This window comes from Halichoerus grypus, chromosome 7, assembly GCF_964656455.1.
Source record: "Halichoerus grypus chromosome 7, mHalGry1.hap1.1, whole genome shotgun sequence".
NCBI lineage: Eukaryota > Metazoa > Chordata > Mammalia > Carnivora > Phocidae > Halichoerus > Halichoerus grypus.
Genome location: NC_135718.1, coordinates 114,733,034 through 114,753,799, shown reverse-complemented (window position 1 = coordinate 114,753,799; position 20,766 = coordinate 114,733,034). Strand labels below are relative to the sequence as shown.

At 49.1% G+C, this 20,766-nt stretch overlaps 1 protein-coding gene across 2 annotated transcripts in view; it reads right to left on the bottom strand.

Annotated features, from left to right (window-relative positions):
• Nucleotides 1–6,607: 6,607 nt before the first annotated feature.
• STX6 (syntaxin 6) overlaps nucleotides 6,608–20,766 on the bottom strand; it is a 45,399-nt gene continuing 31,240 nt past the window's right edge. The window contains exons 5-8 of one of the 2 annotated variants that reach the window (XM_036071119.2): nucleotides 17,823–17,948; nucleotides 16,481–16,587; nucleotides 12,656–12,750; nucleotides 6,608–8,246 (exon numbers count right to left, since the gene is read on the bottom strand). In XM_036071119.2, the coding sequence (XP_035927012.2) occupies nucleotides 8,170–8,246; nucleotides 12,656–12,750; nucleotides 16,481–16,587; nucleotides 17,823–17,948 (405 nt within the window). In that variant the 3' untranslated portion in view covers nucleotides 6,608–8,169. Of the gene's footprint in view, nucleotides 8,247–12,655; nucleotides 12,751–15,970; nucleotides 16,252–16,480; nucleotides 16,588–17,822; nucleotides 17,949–20,766 lie in introns of those variants that run through there. The other variant, XM_036071121.2, reaches the window with a different exon arrangement.

Sequence of the window (20,766 nt, the reverse complement as noted above, 5' to 3'; positions counted from 1 at the left end):
CTCCACCAAACTCACCTGGCAACAACTGGACTTCCCTTGTCCATCTGCGCAACCCACTTCCCACCCCAAATCCCCAGGCTGGTCCTGGAGCTATTCAAAAGGTCCTGCTGTCGCCGGATCCCCTTCCTTCCCTCCCTCTCTCCCTCCCCGCCATCCTCTCTGAAGTTTCCCTTCTTCCCACAGAGCCAGAGCACCTGCTTAGAAATGGCAGCAGCCTTCCTTGGCACGAAGCTCTGCGCAGCTTTCTCAGGCTGTGGGCTTGGCCAGGTCGGAGTCCTGGGCCCCAAGGAAGGGGCTGCTGGCATTGGCTCTGAATCTCTGCCCACACAGCCCGGCTTTAACAGCTGCCCTGCCAGGCCTGGAGGACATCCGGGGCTCTCCTGTGGCTGCCCGGCTGCCCCGCTGGGGCTGCCTTTGTCTCGTCCTTCTGCAATCTGGGCTCAGGCCCCGACTCGCAGTGTGGGGCTGTCCTTAGGGGTCTGGCCAGGTGCCAGGTACTGGGGAGAGGCCTGCCCTGCCCTTGGGATGCCCGTGTCCCCAGGGTGGAGACAGCTACAGCTGTGAAAAGAGACAAACCAGTGTGCCAAGGCCTACAATGGAAGCGCCAGGCAGGAGGCCCCACTCCACCTGGTGAGCAGAAAGCTTCCCAAAAGAGCCAGCCGTGGGCTCACCAGCCTCCATCCCTCAGGAGCACGGAATGCTGGGTGCTGTGGGGGCCGTTCAGATGCCACAACGTTGCTTCTCACCCTGGGCTCCGCAGACTGAGTCTCCAGGCTTTTCTGAGTTCATATAATGAGCTGGGCTCACTTACTTTTTGCACATTTCCAGCCAAATAAAAGCTCCAAAACATTTTTATCAGCAAGGCTAACCTGCTTGAGGTCCTTGACGAGTAGACTTCTTGAAGCCTACAGCGGGCATATAGGGTTAGAGATGTGGTCAAGTCCAAGGCACCTGGTATCCGGGTTTTATCTTCAGCACTTCCAGCTCAGCGCTTTAACCCACCGCTGACTCATACTACAGCTCTTTTCATTCCTTGTTCTCGCCTCAGCTTTTACTGCTTCTTGGGTTAGAAAGACGGCTTCCCGAAATGCTTGCCACCCCTCAAATCTGAACGGCGCCTTTTTTGTCTGAAGGGAGGCTGGCTTCATGAGGGTCCAGTCAGACCTGGGTTCTCATCCTGCCTCTACCACTTCCTCATGGAACTCTGGGGCAGATTCTTAATTGCTCCATGCCTGTTTTCAGGTATAAAGTGGGCTTCGAAAGGATTTCCCTCATGGGGTTGTGGGAATCAAATGGGAGACAGAAATTTCACTCATCATGTCCCGGACGCCTTCGTCAAAGACCTGCCAGCCCATCAGATTCTCATCAAATGTTGGCTGAAAGTTTCAGCTGCTAATTAGATATAAAATTTGAGAAATTTCTTCCTATGAGTTGATGGCCCCCTCCCAAAGGCTGGCCAATCCTAGTGTGAACTTTTGTGAAAGCAGACAGGATGCATCTGATGGTGTGGTGAGGAAAGGGAATACCATTACAGAGGTCAGAAAGGTTGGATTTGGATTTCTCACATCCAAGCTTCTGGAACACATCATGTTTGTGCTCAGACTGCCTGCATCTGCACCAAATGGAGTCTCCACTAATGTTCCAGTTATCAGTGTCACCTGGGTAGAAGGTGTTTCCAGACACGGGAGACCCCAGAGGTGCCAAGGATCAAGGTTTATAGATCTGAACTGTGTCCTCTTGGACGGTGCAACATTATGGCAGTATGGCCTTCCCTTCCTACGAGTTTAATTTTTGCCTCAGGTCTTGTATTTTCAGTGAGTTTTATGTAAGATTTGTAGCCAGTGGGGACCTTTTGAAAGACAGCAAATCACTCTTTTGCTGCAAAGCGGAGCCTCCAGAGGAGTCAGGTGCTGGTCGGTCCAGAACCCTCAGCCTTGTAGACGCCTGCCTTTTCCCCTCCGTCCACACGCGACAGTCCGCGCTTCCTCGGGCTGGGGTGGGGGACTGATTTGCTTTTATCAGCGAGCACACGTAACCATTTCTTCCTCCTAAATCCCTTCCTCCTCAGATATTAACTAGAACTCTCAAAATAAGCACTCACTCCTCCAGCAAGGCTGGTTATAGGTTGGTTTGCGTTAACCCTCCTTGCTGTTACATTTGGGGGGAAGTCAAACTGGGGACTCATGAAGCACTGATGTCCCAATTTCTGTGCTCGGCGCCGGGGGCATAGTAAGTAGCTCTGCTTCTCATCAGCTGTGTGACCTTGAGAAATAACTTGTGTCCCAGGTTCCTCATCTGCGCATTTGAGATAGTATTAGATGAGGAAACTTCACTATTTCATACAGCCATTTTAAGTATCATCTGCATTAGTATAGACGAAGTACCTAGAACAGTGCCAGGCACACAGAAGGTGTTCGGTTAGTAGGAGTGAGGAGGATGATGACAAATGAAATGATGAAGGTCCGTGTCCTTAAGGAGCTTATGTAGCCTCGTCACCTTGTCCCACACAGAACTGAAGGCAGGTTCTTTCAACTGCCAACCGGGATGGCCAATATTCTTGTTGGCCAACACTTCGGTGAGGGGGGAATAAGACTCAGGTCGGGTTTCTCTGCTCCCCACACACTCCTTGTCCCAACTGAAACTGTGCTGTATGGTATTTTGAATACATAGTGTGGTTATTTTGGGGTTTAATAATTCATGTGACTTGCCCAGCCAAAGAAAGCCCAATTTATAATTCAGATCTTCTAACAGCCACACACTTTCCTCACCCCAGGCGTACGCGTATGTCCGTGTTTATTAGTAGGGGCAGAAGGAGGGCGTGTGTGTAGGTATGAAAGGAAACAAAAACAAAGACAAAAACCAACAGAACTTAAACACAACAAAACAATAGCCCAAGACAAAGGTCATGGTTTCTCCATTTCTCTTTTAATACTGAACAGTATTCTTTGTACAGCTATAACATGATTTCAAGAGCAGAAGTAAGAAACATTACTAATAGACTTCAGGGTGTAAAAATACCACTTTGAAAGACGGCTAGTTGAGATTTTTCTTACACAAGTATTTTTAAAAAGTTTTCAAGTTTATAGTGTCATCAGTTCGTTTAATGTCAGGATTACACACAAAGCTGTGGAAGAGGTTTTATTATGCAGGGATGGTTTACTGTAGCCTAAATTCCACGATGCAGTAGCAGTGATTCTGAAACTAGACTGGGTGTCAGAACGCCCTTGGAGGGCTTGTGAACACCCCAGAGTTTGTGATTCAGCAGAGCCGAGGGGAGCCCCGAGAACCTGCATTTCTAGCAAGCTCCGGGGCGATGCCGCTGAGGCTGGGCCCACACCACACTTGGAAACCTCTCCCAGGGCGCACTTTACCCACAGGGCTGCGATTCCCGTTCGGGAGCAAGGTCTCAGCTAAAGCCCACTTTGTGCAGAGCAGAAAGAACAACGGTGAACGTGGTCTTGGCCCAGGGCTGGCAGAAAGCCCGGCTCGTGCATAGCGCCCGGCTGACATGCGGCTACACCACAAGGCCCGAGAGCTTTGCTCAGTGAACAGTGAGGCCGGGGGGTCTTATTTCTATCACCCCCTGGATAATCGAGTGGCTTCTGGGTTCAAGAACTCATAACCTTAAAAAAAAAAAGGGATAAAATATACTTTCTCACAGGTCCACGCCAAGCAGCTGGGCAGGTGACTGGGACAAATCACCCTCTCAGCACAGTTCCCGTCTACACAGCCTTGGGGAAGGGCATTTCTGGACAAAGGTCACATGGGAAGGAAAACAGCACCAACACATTAGCTTATGTCGCAGGGAAACCAAGTTCTTTTTCTTCCTTCCCCGCCTCACCACACACCTGTTCTCTGCAGAGACCAGAACATCATGAAGAACTGCCGCCTAAAGGTAGATGGCAGCACCATGGCAAGACCCCCCGGGAGCTTTCAGAGCTTCAGTGTTCGTCCAAAAGCAAAAAACACCAAATGGCTGGGGTGAGGGGTGCACACGACAGGTCACTACCAGCCTACCTTGTTACATCGCCGAGGTCGCTTGTCCCTGGGGCCAAGTCCAGCATGCAGCACTGCAAATGCCCCCCACGTCTGTTGGAGGAGCTGAGCTGGGGGCTCCAAGGCCTTCTGAGGGCACCGTCGGGGCTGCTGACCCCAGGAGCCAGCGAGCCTGGGGTTTCGGCCCCGCCGTGAGTGACCCGGCACTGGGCCTCAAGAGCCAGAGCCTCGGAGGTTCTCTGCACTGCTCTTCTCATCTGACGGCTGTTCTACCCGGAATTCTCTTGATTTTCTGGCCCCGACAGCCGACAGCAGCTTCGCAGTGAGCGTCACAGCAAGGGGCCCACGGCGAGGCTGGTGTCCGCGCTTCCATAACGGCCTGGCGCGGGCCTTGCAAGAGTAAGACCTCCTCACTGGAAGCGCAAGCATGTCTGTGAGGGCTGGGAGCCGGGTAAGGACAGCTGGACAGGCCAGCCCGGGGCCGCAGCTGCCCCCCGCTCAGAAGCAGAGGCCCCGGGAGAAGCCCGCCGCCGCGCCCACGCCGGCCGCCCGGGGCCATTCACTGGGCGCCATCCTCCTGCAGGGACTGGACGGGACGGCGCCGCAGGCCGCAGGGGCTGGAAGTCTGCGAGCCCTCTGGTTTCCCCTCTCTGCTCTTGATGGAGAAAGAACGTGCTTTTCAAAAGCATTCTTCTGAAAAAATAAGAAAGACATGGCAGCGAGAGGAAGACAAAGGGAGGTAGTGCATGCCGTGTTTTACAACTTGCGCTTCTCGGCCGGCCCACCGCCGTTCTGCTTCCAAGTTCATCCTGCAGCACGAGGCGAAGCAAGCTGTCCGAGCCCACTGAGCTGAAAAGCAGCTCCTCTATGTAATTCAGTTCCTAGATCTTCAAATGCTGTGAATTCTCTAGAAAGGTAACGGTCTCACTTTATAGCCAGGGAAATTACCAAAAGAAAGATCTTGGCTCTGCCACCTTCACTTACAGAAGGTAAAACACTTCGCAGAGACAGATTTCTGTTGGAGTTAGACTAGATTTCTCTTCACAGCCCTGAATCTCACGAGGTGAGAAGGAGTGGGAGTTGCCAAGTGGTTGGCTACCAGACCCATCAGTCTGTTTAACTCTGGCTAAAAGCAGAGAATAATGGGCAAGCCACCAAGTTTCTCCCCCTTCGGCTCTGGCGTGAAGATCCTCGTGTAACACACGCTGCGACTTCCAATTGCCACCCAGCAGCGGGCACCCACAGAGCGCTGGGAGCGCGCAGTCCGCACAAAGGCAAGATGAAAAATTAGGACTAAAAACTAAAGGTATTTCAGTTTTCCAGCTGGATCCCCACTCTGGCAAACTCTCTCAATGGTTCATTCCCCCCAACCTATCCCCCGAAATCAGCTGATTAGAAAAACGTTCTTCCAATAAACCGATAAACGTAAGCTGAGCTCTCTTGTATCCATCATATTCTGCCAGTTCCTTAGAAATGATATGTGTCGAGGAGTGGAGGCTGCAGGAAAAAGCCCACACGCCGCAGGATGTGCCTCTAAGCAGTGCAGAGGGTCACCAGGGTCTACTTCTCTCCCCATTCTACGGGCAGGGAGCCACGTAGGTGCCCCCGAAAGCCCGGCAGTGTTAGGATCGCTGATGAGGAAACACTTATCCTCAAAAATCAACCTAAGCCCCTGGCTTGTTCCCTCGGACTGCCCTGGTTTGCATTCTGAGCGGAGGCGTCTACAGTGATGCCCAGTTCGGGCACAACAGGGTCAAACCAGGATCAGGCTGGCGGGGCCGAAGCTCTGCTTGGGGCAGAGCTGGCGCGGACAATTACGGTAAGAGGCTGCCCTGTTAAAGAGCAGTTCCTTTGAGGTGTGGAGACAGGGGCGCCCGCGGAGAGAATGCGGGCAGTGCTTGTATTTTAAAGTAAACTTTCTCCTCCTAAATAATTCCCTAGTCAGCCTCAGCGGGAGTCTGGTCTACAATAGCCACTATTTAGCAAACACTTGAAATTAAGTGAGGTCATCATGCCGATTCTAAATCTATCCAGACATTTAGTCATTAAGTCTCCGGGTCACAACATTTGGCCCGCCCCTCCCCCCCCCGACCTCAGGGAAGCATCTTACTCATTAATGACCAGCCATGTTCCCAACAAGCCCCACAGACACACATGACAGTTAGTTGTGTGGGGCACAGTAAACCTGGTCATAGCAGGAGAAGATCATGGCTTTTAAATGGCATGATCATATGGGTCATTAGGCTGCCGGCTGCCTCTGGTAATGCGGATTGTGGATTACAGTACTGAGACAAGGTCCCCATTTATGGTGAACAAAGACCTGTACGTTTTAATGCAAATCTAAGGACCATCCCTGTTCTAAGTTTAGAGAAGACTATTTGAATGAGTCTCAAAACTTGTAAAACAAATAATCTAGTACCCTACGTCTGAAGCCCTTTGTAGTTATCTTTTTTTTTTGCTAATTTGAAAAAAATAACTTATTTATGTATCAAATAGAGTTGAATGTAAACATGGATGTCAACCACCCTTTTAGTTTTATAAATCTGCTTTTAGCTTTCATTAGGAGGCAGATTTCCTTACCTACCATGATCCTAACCATGAGAAAATACCCTTCTTTAAAAAATTGTTACAAATATTTATTAAAAAGTGCAATTCATAAGTCAGCTGGGCAAGTACATCATTGTAAATCACAAAAAAGGGGGGGAGGAAGCCCAAAGCAAATAAACAAACAAACAAAAAACCCCAAGAAATACAGACAAAACATGAAAAAAAGGAAAAAAAAAAAAAAAGAGTGCGCTGAGGAATGGGCCCCAACAGATGAGGAAACAGGAAGTCAAAGCTAGAGCTCTATCCAGACGTTGCTGTGCTTTCCAAGTGCAGAAGGTGGAGGGGGAGAGCGTGGCCCCTGCCGCAGGGCTCCGGGTCAGTTGCTGCTTCAACATCGGTGACGGCATCGGGGAGGTTATAAAAATATCCTACAGACGCCGGGACGCTGGAGGCGTTTAAAAAATCATCGGAAGCTTGAAGTTTAGCATCTCAGCAGTTTCAGCTACTAAAACTCAATTAAAGCATCCGTTCTTTAAATTTGGATTGGCTCAGTTATTTGGCTGGATGATAAAAAAAACTGAGTTGTCATCTTAGGGGAAAAAAAAAAACCCCACCCAAGTTCACCTACCCATTCTTGCCATTACTCACAGGGTAAGAAAAGTCCGGTCCAGAACTAGCCTTTTTGGTCATTATGGTTTCTGAGTGTCGCCGTACTCCCAATGTACTAACCACCCCCCTACCCCCAATGCAGAGTGCCACAGGAATGACCTAACCGGCCACGAGGCTGGCCCCGGATCCAGACCATCCAAGTGTGCGGCTGAGCTGCGCCATACGGGTAAGGGGCGTCCTCAAAATACAAGGTGCACCAGGACAGCAACATGAATTTGGCAAGGCTCTGACCTCCGGCAACCTCACCCACCCTTCCCTCAGCTGTGCAAACCCTGGGTCCTGCTGCCCTCTCCTCCCTTCGGTTCAAGCCACCAGCTGTTAGCACCCCCAAAGCCTAGTGCTTTCCGTTATTTTCCATTAGTTATTTCTACCACAGAATAATGAGCCTGGAAAAGCAATTTTATCCCAGCACTTATCCCTGAAAAATGGATCACTGCGTTTTTTGTCACAAACTGCTTCTGGGCCTAGCGTCCCCATTAGCAGCCAGCTCTCGGAGGGCCAAGGGCCGCTGCCGCAATGGGAAATGAGACCTGCCCGGGAGCCTGCACTCCCGATGGCGCTCTCAGGGATGGGACAGCGGTGTGCTGTCCGAGCTGGGGGCAGGAGGGAGCTGCCAAAGATGGATGGAATGAGCAATAGCAAGCGCTAGTGGAGTCTGCAAACTTCTCCGGATGCCTCAGAGGCTGTCCTGGGGGCCCAAGGCCCCGGAGGCAAAGCAGTGCCGAGCCGTCCTCGGAACAGGACAGGCGGCCCTGGGAGCGCACAGTCGTTGCTTCCTCTTCCCAGCGGCCCTGCCAGCGCCGGGTCAGAGCAGCTGTCTCAGTGGTGGGGTCACAAGGAGGGAAGTCAGTGCAGGCTGTGTTTTCCAGAGAGGAGTGTGAAGAGACGGCAACGCTGGGGTGCTGCTTCCCGCCCCCCCTGGGGCTCGTGAGCAGGAGGAGCCGTGCCGGGCCGCCGTCACAGCACTAAGAAGAAGACCAGCACGACCAGCAGGACCACAAAGAGGATGGCGATGGCACACCACTGGCGCCGATCTGGAAGGCAGGACACAAGCATCAGCGCTCACGACGCCACGCCCCCCAGGTACAGTCACACGCACGCCCTGGAGCAGGGAGGGGACAGGATGTGCACACGCCGGGCACGCAGAGGCTCTGGAGCCTGCCCGGGCCTCGGGTACCCCGGCCTGCTCCGCGTGTGCATCCACAGCTCTGCCAGTCTCCTGACAACGGGCCTCTAGTAAGTACGTGCTTTGTGTCGCAAGCCTTTAATTACAACCTGCGGCGCTCAGCTTGCTGCTGGTGGGCACCATGTCCCTGGGAAGGGGTCGGCATCGGCGTTACGGATCAAAGCCCGTTTGCTTTCATCTCCTACCGAAGTCAAATCGTTTCATTCAACAACACGCAGTGAGCACTGTGGGAGGATGGAAAGAGGATAAAAGCGCCTGCTGGTCACTTCAGGAAACGAGGAGCTGAAAAGGCAAGCTCTGGGGATCAAGAGCATGATCAACATTACCCCACACCTGTCAGGAAAGAAGTGAGATCACTTAACCAGTAACTTACACAGCTTACCTGTAAAGGAAAGTGGAATGTCTTCTCTGAAACCTTCTGCCCTACCGACACTTGAGGACAAGCACTGGAAGCAAAGTGGTTAGAGTCCATCTAAACGGCGGAGAGCAAGGGGGCTCGAGGGGCAGGAGGGCACACACAGGCCCCAGCGGAGCCCCCGCTGCACCCACAACCCTGACTGCGGGCTCGTCACGCTGCAGAGGCTGCCTGGCAGGGCTTTGTGAGCGTGAACACGAATACCCTCGCACACTCTGGGCTGGGCCAGGCTGGGCGTGGGGCCTAGGATGCCTCCTTAACTTGTGCAGGTGTAGAAAGAACATGCGGTCTTTCCGTAGACGAGTCCTGCATTTTCCACATAGGGTCACACTGATAGAACAGAATTTCACTGGCCTATGAAAACGTAGTTCCATGGCTAGAAATGATCACTCCATTTAAACAGAAATATAAAGGTTTACTGATTCATCAAAAGTTTATTGGAAAGGGGCACCTGGGTGGCTCAGTCGGTTAAGCGTCTGCCTTCGGCTCAGGTCATGATCCCAGGGTCCTGGGATTGAGCCCCACATCGGGCTCCTGGCTCAGCGAGGAGCCTGCTTCTCCCTCTCCCTCTGCCTCTCTCCCTGCTCATGCTTTCTCTCTCTCTCTCTCTGTATCTCTGTGTTTCAAATGAATAAATAAAATCTTAAAAAAAAAAAGTTTATTGGAAAGCCTGCAGATTGTGGCACACCACAGCGATCGAGACTCACACTACATAAAGGTTTGAATCTAGGAAAGGAGACTGCCAAACTGTCTACAAAGCAATGCTAAGTCCACGAACCAAGGACTTAAATTATTTAAATGCCGTGGAGAGCACAATCTTAGAACCGGGCAACAGACAGCCACCAACCGACAGTACGCAAAGCAAGTACCTTCTTAGTGGCGATCACCTTGTTCTACTTCCGACGTGCTAGAAACTCACTTAGTGTGATTAGGGCAAAGATCCCAAATCTGTCGGTTCCTTATCTGAACAGGAACTAGTCCAATGGGCATGGGAGGCAGAATCAACCTATCAGATAATAATCTGTTTATCGCTTCACTGGCCAAGAAAACTTGAGTATCCAGCATTTTTCATCTATTTAAAAATGTTTATGATAATTTAAAAACACTCTCATTAAAATGATTAATCAATATTCTTCCAGGACAAAACAGTCAAGGTAATTGCTTCCTAACCACCCCCACCCCCCAACCTCATACAGATCCCTGCCCCTCCCCCCATCCTGCCTTTCTCAAACCCGGATTCCCAATATTGAACTGGTTTTCTACTTTTTGGCTTTCCACCAGCCTCTACCCAATCCCCTCCCACCTCCAATCACTTCCTCTTCCCCAACTGCATTAAACGGGGTTTTCATCGAGAAGCTGGGTCACACAAGCCCGCACAACCGAGGACCGCTCTCTGAAAGCCATCTTCCTCTGCAGGGCTAAGCTGCTGCTTCGAAGCAGGACCCAGGTAAGCTCTGGGAGCTGTTACCCCAGCTGACTTCTCCCCAGAAGGGGGGAGTACTAACCACGAAGGCTTCTGTGCTCTCAAGTGAAAAGCCTAACCAGCTCGGCAAGGTCAAGACCTGTTTCAAAAAGTCAGATAGGAACAAAGAACTCCAGTGGCAAGTTTTTTTCCCCCTTCCAGTATGTTTTTCTTCCCTAAAGAGAAAAGGACGACGACAGAATTTTGGAAAGCGAGGGGAAGAAATCCTCTGTATCTGCTCAAAAGAATATACTTTCCTTGGGTCACTCGAAAAGGCAGGTGTGGCATCCTGGCTGATCTCTGTGGAGCAGCCAGCCGCAGGGAGGGCAGGTGTCCTGTGCCTGCTCAATGACCGCCTCATCGAACTTCAGTGGGTCTTGATATACTTTACGTAGGGACTGAAAGGTACTGAACTTGCCCAAAAGTTAGGGAGGTGAACAGAGACAAATACGAACTGCCCTGTTGTCAAACCGAAGCCGGCACCGTGCGGGAGGCCCTGAGCGAGCTTTCTTCTGGGAGCGAGCAAAGATTAAAATGAAAACCCCAGGCAAGCTGTCCAAACTGAACGGCCTTTCAGGCTGAATGCTCTGTTTCCTGGCTCTTTTTCTTAGACAAACATAATTGAAGTCCCCACTTTGCTCCCCAAACTTTTCTTTCAGGATAAAGTAGAATAAAGCATAAGCAAGGCTCAGTGCTATTTATACACACTGAACGGCTTATCACAATGCAAGTACTTTTCTAAATTATTCATACCCGGAATGCTGAGAAACAAAGACACAGTGCATCTTTGTTCTTTGCTCTTCCCCAAACAAAACTGGTGCTGAAGTAGCTACTTGACTTTGTGACTAATACATACACTAGTGAGAGGCCTGGTGTTTCAACTTGTTATATAATACTTCATTAATTTTTTTTTTTTTAAAGTAGAGGGGTGAAGGTGGGAGAGGAGAGAACACAGAGGAATAAGGAAGGCGGCTTTGCAAACCTTTCTCTGAAGTGTGTGAAAGATGAACTAAGCTGGTGCGTGCTTTCGGCAATGACTTGCTAGAAGCATAAAGGTATTTGTCCCTGGAGAGAAAGAAGGAAGGAAGTCTGGCTATGAGCTTCCCTCTGTCTTGGATCTAACAGGTCCCTTGCCCCGTAGGGCCATATTCTGCCTGTCTTACTATTTTTTTAAAACACAAACAGTAAGTACTAATATATGGAAGACACTGTTAAACACTTGTACATTAATTACTATTATTTCATTTAATCTTCACAATGATCTTGAGAGGAAGGCATCAACCTATTTTTTTACAGATAAGAAGCTGAGCCCCAGACAACTGTTCTATAACTTGACTATGAGTTGAAGTGCTGGAAAGTAAATATACATTTGTATTTAAGTCTCAGCTCAAAAGTCCAAACTATTAGACCCCGTAACACAGACCTGATGGGAGGAAACCCAAAGAATGACGTGTCAAGAAAGAGGGAAGTTCCAGTGGGGGAGCTGGGTGCTCTGGTTCAAGAACATCTACATCACCTCAAGGAGCAGCTCGGGTCCTCCCTTCACCAAGCCATCCCCACCAACTAAAGGGATTTTCTTTGATTTAAAAAATACTATTTCTGGGATGTCTGGGTGGCTCAGTTGGTTTAGCATCTGCCTTTGGCTTAGGTCATGATCTCAGGGTCCTGGGATCGAGCCCCACGTCGGGCTTCCTGCTCAGCGGGGAGTCTGCTTCTCCCTCTGCCTCTCCTCCCGCTCATGCTTTCTTGCTCACTCTCTCTCAAATAAATAAAATCTTTAAAAAAGAATAAAATAAAACATTATTTCTAATGTACCAGGGGAGGTGGGCTGTTGCAGTAAGAAAAAATAGTCATTGGAACATACCTTCCTATACAGTGACTGATTTGAAAACTGTTACTTCTTCATCCCCATCCTGATGCAAACCTGCTAGAGTATTTCACTATGGATTTAAATTAGACCTGTAAGGCCATCTTATTCTGAAATGGTAGGAGTTTCTCAATAAAACAAAGTCAGTCCAGGAGAAACAGTAACTGGCTTCTTAATTACTGTTTTATAATAAGTTCCCTATTTTGGCAAGGAAATAGAAAAAATAAAATTAAGTAAGAAAAGATTTTCTAATTGCAGAGAGAGTTGATCTGCCAGGAGATAAGCCACCCAATACCACCAGCCTTGTGCGGTGGGGGAACACAAAGACCACTTCTCAAGTGAAGGCCACAAACGACAGACAAGGCCTGTGCACACTAGTCTTCCTTCTCTGACCGGAAAGTAGGACCAAAAATGTGCCACAGGAAAGATCTGAAGGGGCACGCCTATGAGAACCCTATAGACCGTGTTTCTAGAATTAAGTAGGAATTCTTAAGCTTTAAATACCATACATACCACTGGTCATGTGAGATACTTTTGCAAGTTTCTTCATCACATTGTCTAGCCGAGACTGAGTGCTCTCCAACTCATGAGAAAAATCATCCAACATACTAGAAAGAGAAGCAGACACAGAAGGGTAGCTGGTCAGCACAAAGGCTTGGCAATACACTGGCCATGGAATTAAAACAGGATCTACACCTCCGTTTTAGCAAACCTAAAACCCGTAACTTTGCGATGCAAGTCCCCAATCTGTTATCCAAAATCGTTACCACAAGATATGTTTTTGATTTCAGAATTTTGGGGAATTTTAAAAAAGTACGAAGTTACATGTGCTGTATGTCAGCCAACGCCCTCGAGCAGCGTCCGGGGCGGACCTCATAGCCAAACATGGTAATAGTTCTGCAGAGAAAACTATGAGGAATCACTGCTGCAGTCAGTTCAGGTCAGGTTTTTTGTAGTAGGAACTTGCTGAAAACTCTTTTTAAAAGATGATTTTAGCACTTTCTAGACTTTAGAATTGTAGACCTGACTATATAGTAACACAAACTCAGGGGCAGTGCAGCACATGAGGAGGAGGCTAAGCAAAGCCCGACAACCAGGCTTTGCCACTTGTTTCCCTTGTCACCTTGACAAGGCACCCCACTTTGGCACTGTTTCCACGTCTGTAAAACGGGGTAGCTTCCCTGCCAGGGTCTTGTGAGCACCAGGTCATAACACAAAGCGCTTTATGGCCAATAGGAGTTAAACACGCCTTAATCGCATAATCATCTCCTTTAACGCGCTCTGTGCTTTGTCATAGAGCTGGGAGGCCCTGGGACTGACACTCCTGACCGTGTGCACTCCTGGTCTACACCCACAGAGAAGTCAGTGTTTGCCCGCTAAGAGAAGCGGCTCCAGGAAGCGAATAGTATTTGCTGTCCACGCTGCAGCTGGGAAAGAAAACACCAAAATGCTCTTATTCCAGCAGTGTTTATTTCATAAATGACTAAACATTCCAGACTTTTCAACTTGGGGTTAACACATGATTATCCCGAGAGTGGAACCTAACATACGGCATCAATGGAAGCTAGAAACCACTGGGCTTGGTCTGTGCCCCCATGAGGCACCTGACTGCCTGCAGGACTCGGGGCAACCAACTCCTCATTAAGTCAATTATTAAATAAACTCCATGTTGACAACTAAATAAACAAATCTTTGTCCCTTACCTGAAATTCCAAATTAACACACTATTAGCTCATCTAAGATCCTGGTAGCATCTCGGCCTGCAGCTGCAGACCTATCCAGGCAGGGCCAAATACTGAAAAACAAGAGCCACCTTTGTATGCTGGGCATGACTTTTCCTACTGAGGACAGAAAGGCCAGGCACCCAACCTCCAGCCCAAGGACACCCACTAAACTAGGTTTCTAGCCCAGATCTATCTGACTCGGCGCTGCAAAAGAAACAGACTGCGAGTCCGATACGCTACTTAATATTTGCTAGTAACCACATTTAAAACAAAAAGATGAAATTAATTTTAATAATCTGTTTTATTTGGCCTAATATATCCCAAATATTATCATTCCACCATGTAACTAATATTAAAAAAAAATCACTCACAAGCTACATTTTTTTTTCATAGGAAGTCTTCAAAATCTGGTGTGCATTTATGCCGAGGGCGCATCTCCATGCAGACTGGCCACATTTTATGTATTCACTGGCCACAGCTGCCAGTGGCCACCAATGCTGGAGAACACAGGCCAAAGTCCAAGCCCCAGGTGCTTTCCTTTTAATTTACTTATTATTTTTACCAAAGTGAGACACAGTTTAAAGAGCTAAATAGCACGTTCAGGCTCTTTATAAAAAACCACGGCTGTTTCCTGTACCCTCGGACAAGTGCTGCCAACCCCTCCCACTAGTCCCTGGGTGCTTTTCCGTGTGTTCAAGGAGCATGCTCACACCAGAATCCTGTCCTACTGACTCGACTCTAAAAAGGCTAGGGCTTAGCTCTGCTCCCACCTCCTTCCCCATCCCGGCATCCATCCCACTACTCATCCCCCTTCCTTCCAGTATGACTGTGTCACAACGTGATGAGCGCGCCCTTCAGGGCTCACACTATCACGAATAAATGCTCTCCCCTGCTGGTGGCTCGAGGCGGGAACTGTGTTTGCTCCGCAGCGCCCCCTGCGGCTGGCGGAGGATTCAGCTTTCTCTGGTCTGTTGAGTCAGTAGCCATTCATTTTCCTACTTTCCAGGACCTATAATGTTATGGTTACTGTTTCTTATTTCATGTTCTATGTCCCCATAGGTCTTATGGTATACAAAGTTTTATAAAAAGATCCCTCTGCTGGTGCCCTAGTGGGCTCTAGGGAAGGAGTGACATAAAGGGTATGTTTGGTGTGTTCAAGTTACCATCTTTAACTGAAGTCTGCCAGGCTTCTCTATCATCTACTGAACCCCAAGGAGTCAGGCAATTAGTCCTTTTCCATCCGCAAATTGAAATTTTAGGGGAAGAATGCATTTTAGGCAGAAATTCAACACGCATGCCTAGATTCCTGCTCTTCCAGCTTCCCCCTGGTCTCCTTGCCTTCAATCTGACTCCATTATTGTTTGTCATCTAAACCACAGCTAGATGGGTCTGCCCCAAATGTAAACCTGTCCATGGCATTACTCCCGACACAATCTTCATGGTTTCCCATCACCCTCAGGAGAGAAAGTCCTAACCCCTTAATGGGGCGTCAAAGGCCTCCCCGCTCTGTTCTTGGCCTCCGTCTTGACTTCTGCAACCCCCCCTCTCTACCCCCATGCTCTACACAAACCAGACTTTTCTGTCCCATGCACTCTCTCACACTCTAACCCCCAGTCGACCCTCCCCTCACCCTCACCCCTCCGCCGGGCCACCTTCCACGCATCCTTCAGGTTCCAGTTCCACACATCTTCTCAGGGACCTGGGCTAAGTCAGGTCTGCAGCTTGAGTGGAGCGAGGGCTCTCAAGGCACCACACTCTTCCCCCTTATGTCTCTGCACCTCTTAGTGACTTGCACCATTTGTAGAACGTCTGTTCTAGGCAGTAACTGGTAAACTCTCTGACGGCAGAGATGCAGTCTGTTTGCTCCTCTATGGCTACCCGGGACCTCCCAGCAGAACAGATACCCAGTTTGAATTTCTGAAGAATGAATGTATAAGGCTGAACTCAAGACTGAGATAGGAGAGGTTCTGAAATATCCTAGTGGATAGTCTTATTTTTTCAGAAAGAAATTTGTGAAATGAAAGCATTTAAGAATGATGCTTTTGGTGTCCTACTTCTGAGCACAAAAGGAGACTGTGCTGAAGGAAAAAATAAACAAACCCAGTTATGTTTTCATTTGCTTTGTTTTTACTTTGTATTTCTGAGAGGGAAGATTTTTGATTAATTGAAGTCAGATTTATAAACTTTTCTTCATTAAGTTAAAGTTTAAGATGCAGAGCAGAAGTTCCGTTTGATGGAGCAGGAGAGTCAGGGGATGACAGAGGGAAGTCAGCTCATGTCCTATCCTCTCCGGGACCCAGATCCCCAGGGAGGTTACACAGCCATGTCTGTCTCATGTTCCCATTCGTCACAACACTCTGAGAATCCGCTTGGAGGAATCTGTATCTGTCTTTGCAGGGTGCAAAAATAATCATGATAATAACTTTGCCCAAACCCTGTTCAAATTTTATCTGATCAATGTGCTTCTTTGGGGGAGGCAGAATAAAGATGCAGCTATAGAAGTAAAACGGCTTTTGGGTTTACTAGCCATGTAACTGTCAGGCTTTTCAGGGGTCTCATAAGATGGCTCTGCCCCTCAATTTCACTGCAGCGAGAGGGGCGTGTCAGTACTCACACCGCCTGTTCCTCTAGCTCCCCTCCGATGCGCTGGGACATGTTCTTCAGCACCCCGATGCTGCCAGAGACCAGCTCCAACTGCTCATCCTGCTGCTCCACGATCAACTGGTGCCAGAGAAATGGGGAAGAAGCAATTAAACTCCATCTTACCTGGTCCCAAGCCCAGTACTCTAGCAGCTGCTAGCTTCTTTGCCAACTTGGGACCATTCTCATTCAGAAGCAAAGCCCAGAAATCGAAGGACCAGACCATCGCCTCTGAGAACACACTGCTCAAAAGGCTGGGATGACAAGCTACTGATACTTCCTGCCGATCCAACTTGTGAACAGTCAGCAGGCCTGGAAACCACCAAGAATGAGTTACTCTGGTTGGCTCAAGTCCGACGAGGGAACAAGCCAGGGTCAAAAGCACCTGTGTGGTGACCACTGAGACATGGGATGTTGGGGAAGAGGAAGCCCACCGCCAGGGTCAAGGTCTCAATCCACAAAAGACCGCCTCGGCCTGACTCCAAGAGAGAGGCCGGCAAATCTGTGAATGTGGGAAAACTGCATAGAGTCCTTTCCTTCCTCTCAAGGACAAACTAGAGGAGGCCCTGTGGCTGTAAGCTGCTTCAAGGACAACCACTGAGTGATAAATAATTACTTTTAATTGTGGTGTAGCCTCCTCATTTTTTATTAAGAAAAAAATTTGCTTGATTAATAGCAATTTAAGTAGACAACTGGTTAAACAGACAGGCTAATGGAAAAAGAACAAACCTACGTGTATATGTAAAACATAATATTTAAGAACCAACAGTTTCAATGGATAGATAATCCTCAAATCCCCAGATACATTATTAGCTTCCTTTTTAAAATACAACACATATCAAAAGCCACAATGTAATCATAATCAACCTCACTTTCCTTCTACCCTAGAACCTCCACCAAAGCAATCATTTTTACATATAATGGAACCAGCAATGATTTGCAATGAAGAAACAAGGACTCAGTTTTTCTGAAAGTGCCTTTGTTGAGATGAACAAAAAACTGAGCATACAAGTGGAGGCGGGGGAAGAGGTTGCTGGGGTGTTTTTTTTTTTTGTAAATCAATGGCCTTGTCTGTCAGTTTTGGATGTCTGGTCTGCTTTTCCTAAGAGACCTAATCAAGCTTGGTTCTCCCGAAAAGGTCGTGCTCTGAAGGAGGTTTTAAAAACCCTTCATCTACACAATGGTTGCACACACAGACAGGCAGCCGCGGGGTGAGCTCCGGTCCCCTCGGGGCTGTCACTGGTCACAGCGCCCCCTGGTGGCAGAGGAACGCAGGGAGGTGCCCCGCCTCCCTCCCTCGGTGGCTTCTCCGGTACCTGTTGCTGAGCCTGCTGCTCCTCAATGAAATGGGAGTTGGCCAGCTGGAGCTCGTGGTCCAGGCGCCCGGATTTGTCCGTCGTTCCCGCGCTCCAGTTCTGGCTGCCACTGTCCCCTAGAAGTGCCTGCGAGAGCGGGGCGGGGGGAACCAGCTGTTACCATCTGAGCAAATGCTCCAGCACAGGGACAGAGAGTCCACAGACTGCTCGCAGTGCATTTCCCGCCGGCTCAGCCTTTTGCGTAGCGGTGTAGGTTGGTGCCTGTGTGGCACAATTTCAGGAATGCCAGGAAGGGCACCCACTGCCTCCAAGCTCTCCCAACGGGACTCAGAAATGGGCTCTGTCCCATTAAAATACAGATAAAGGTCAACTTTAAATCAACAAACGCCCATCTGTACACTGCTTTACAATCTAGAAGCACTTGGTCTTCAGGCCAGCTCTTCCTAGCACCCTCGGAAGTTCATCAGAGACCCATAGGCTCCAATCTGATTCCACAGACCTAGGGTCCCTTTTTATTCAAGTATGAGCCAAGAAAGTTTCTGGGTTTCTTCGGAAGGAGGCGGGGAGAGCTCCCTGGAATGACAACGAGCCAAGTCACAGCCCCTCATGTACAGAAGGCACCAGACCCACCAAAGTCTGTTCAACTGAACCCATGAGTAAATCCCAGTGCCCTTCGGTTGAACTAAAAGGCTACCGGCGTCCCAAATAGGAACCGGGGGTTGCTTCCGAGGCAGGCATGGTCACAAGTGAGCGCCTGACCCTCATAACCCAGGCAAGTGCTGGTCCCGAAGTCAGAGCTCTTCCCCAGGGTCAGGTTTCCCAATATGAATTCAAGGAAGTTTGCAGCCAGAACAGGATAAGTCTGGAAAAAGGATAAGTCTCCCTTCCGTGAAGAGGCCGGCCAGGAATGTGAGAGCTCATTCTCGGTAGTGGGCTCTGACCGGGAGCCCCGCGAGCCCATCTGACTAGTTGGTCAGAGTTACCGCTCACACCAGCCCTGCACAAAGAACCAGAAGATGCTGCTGACTAAGATTCTTCTTCCTTGTGGAAGTGCCAGATCTTACTAGGTACTTTTTGTCTCCGGAACTGTTAAAAGCCTCACGGGTTCCTTGGTTTTCTGTCTGCAAAACTCTTCAATAGCCCCTTGATACTGAAATGGACCTCCTGGCCTGACGTTCGAAGGTGACTTCAGTCCATCGGCCACACTTCAGGGACGGGGCTCGGAGAAGCTCAGGACGCAGAGCCTAAGTTCTGAGGGAGTTAGGAGAGCTGCTGGCAGCCCAGGGCCTCAGTCCAGCCAAGAAGCCGGATGGGGACTGTCTCCGGCATAAAGCAGACCCAAGGCCTTCTGTAGATGGCTCTGCCCAACCTGATCTTAGGGCTGTCAAGTTTAGAAGATCCTGCTCATTCCGAGGCAGAGACTCTAAGAATCTCTGTGGAGGACACTGAGGCCTAGTGACAATGTTTTCAAGGTCAGAAAAAGTCTATATAGAGTGCATCATTAGGCTACCGACAGAGAACTGGGGGCTCCACCAGCCTTGTGCACCCTTGGGATCATAGTCGGGGCTATTTTTTCTAGTCTATTCATGGTCTGCACTTAGGTGGCCGTTAAGAGTTGTCTATGCTTCACTGTGAAGCAGATTAGATGTCATTAGTCTGACTTCCAGGAATCTATCTGCACGGGAACGAAGATGGAGAGGGCCCAGAGCATGGGAAGACCAGCCTGGGCGCAGGTGCTGGAGCGGGGAGGTCCTGGCTAAGCAGGCTGGAGCACAGCACCTGGTCCTGGCACGAAGCAGTGAGGCAGACTGGGCCTGCTCGAGTATGAGAGAAAACTGGTCCTGCCATTCCCTGAGAATTTGTGACTCTATGACATTTCACTCCACGCCAAAAACAAAATCCCAAGCCATACTTGGAGAGGCAACGTGTAAGTACACGTTTTATTTATGGTGGTTCAACTTTTACTCTCTAGAGAATAAAGCAATTCAAGTTTGGCGGAACGGAGGCCCAGTGTTCCCCATCTCACTGTCACAACTGCTTCGGGTACCATTCCTCAACTTCTATAAGTTCAAGTGTAGACAAAAACGGAACTCTCAAGCTGCGAGCCTTGGCCATGCCCTAGAGCTCCTTTCAAGAGTTAGTGCCAGATGGGCTGGGTTAGCGCCTGGCGGTTCCCCACTGCACTATTAAGAGGAAGGGAGGGAGACAGGAAGAAAAAGCCACAACAGTGACTTGAAGAACGAAATGCAGGGTAAGGCAACAGGAAAATTAGGCAGGTGATATCTGGAGAGCCCCTCCCTTTCTTTGAACTCTTAACTTGTTTTCAAATGTCATGGGTCAACAAATACCCACAGGTCTAAAGTAAGGATGTACCGATTCCTAGTTAATGATGATGAGCTGTTTCTTACCAGTCTACTAAATGGATTATCAGTAACTTGATGGAGTCTGAACAGAATTGAAATTAAATCTAAATTTTAGGTGACTGTTGTAAATTTTTTAAAAGGATTTTATCAGTCAGAAGGGAATTTCTATCCAAAGTGTCTAATTTTAAAAAGATACTTAAGTCTGGGTGGCTCACTCCGTTGAGCACCTGACTCTTGGTTTCGGCTCAGGTCATGATCTCAGGTTGTGAGATGGAGCCCTGCTCAGCAGGGAGTCTGCTTAAGATTCTCTCCCTCTACCCCTCCCCCTACTTGTACATACATGTGCTCGCTCTCTCTTTCTCCAATAAATAAATAAATCTTTGGAAAAAAAAAAAAAGACACGGGGCACCTGGGTGGCTCAGTTGGTTAAGCTGCTGCCTTCGGCTCAGGTCATGATCTCAGGGTCCTGGGATTGAGCCCCATGTCAGGCTCCCTACTCAGCAGGGTATCTGCTTCTCCCTTTCCCTCTGCCCCTCCCCCCGCTCATGCTCTCTCTCTCTCTTAAATAAATAAAATCTTTT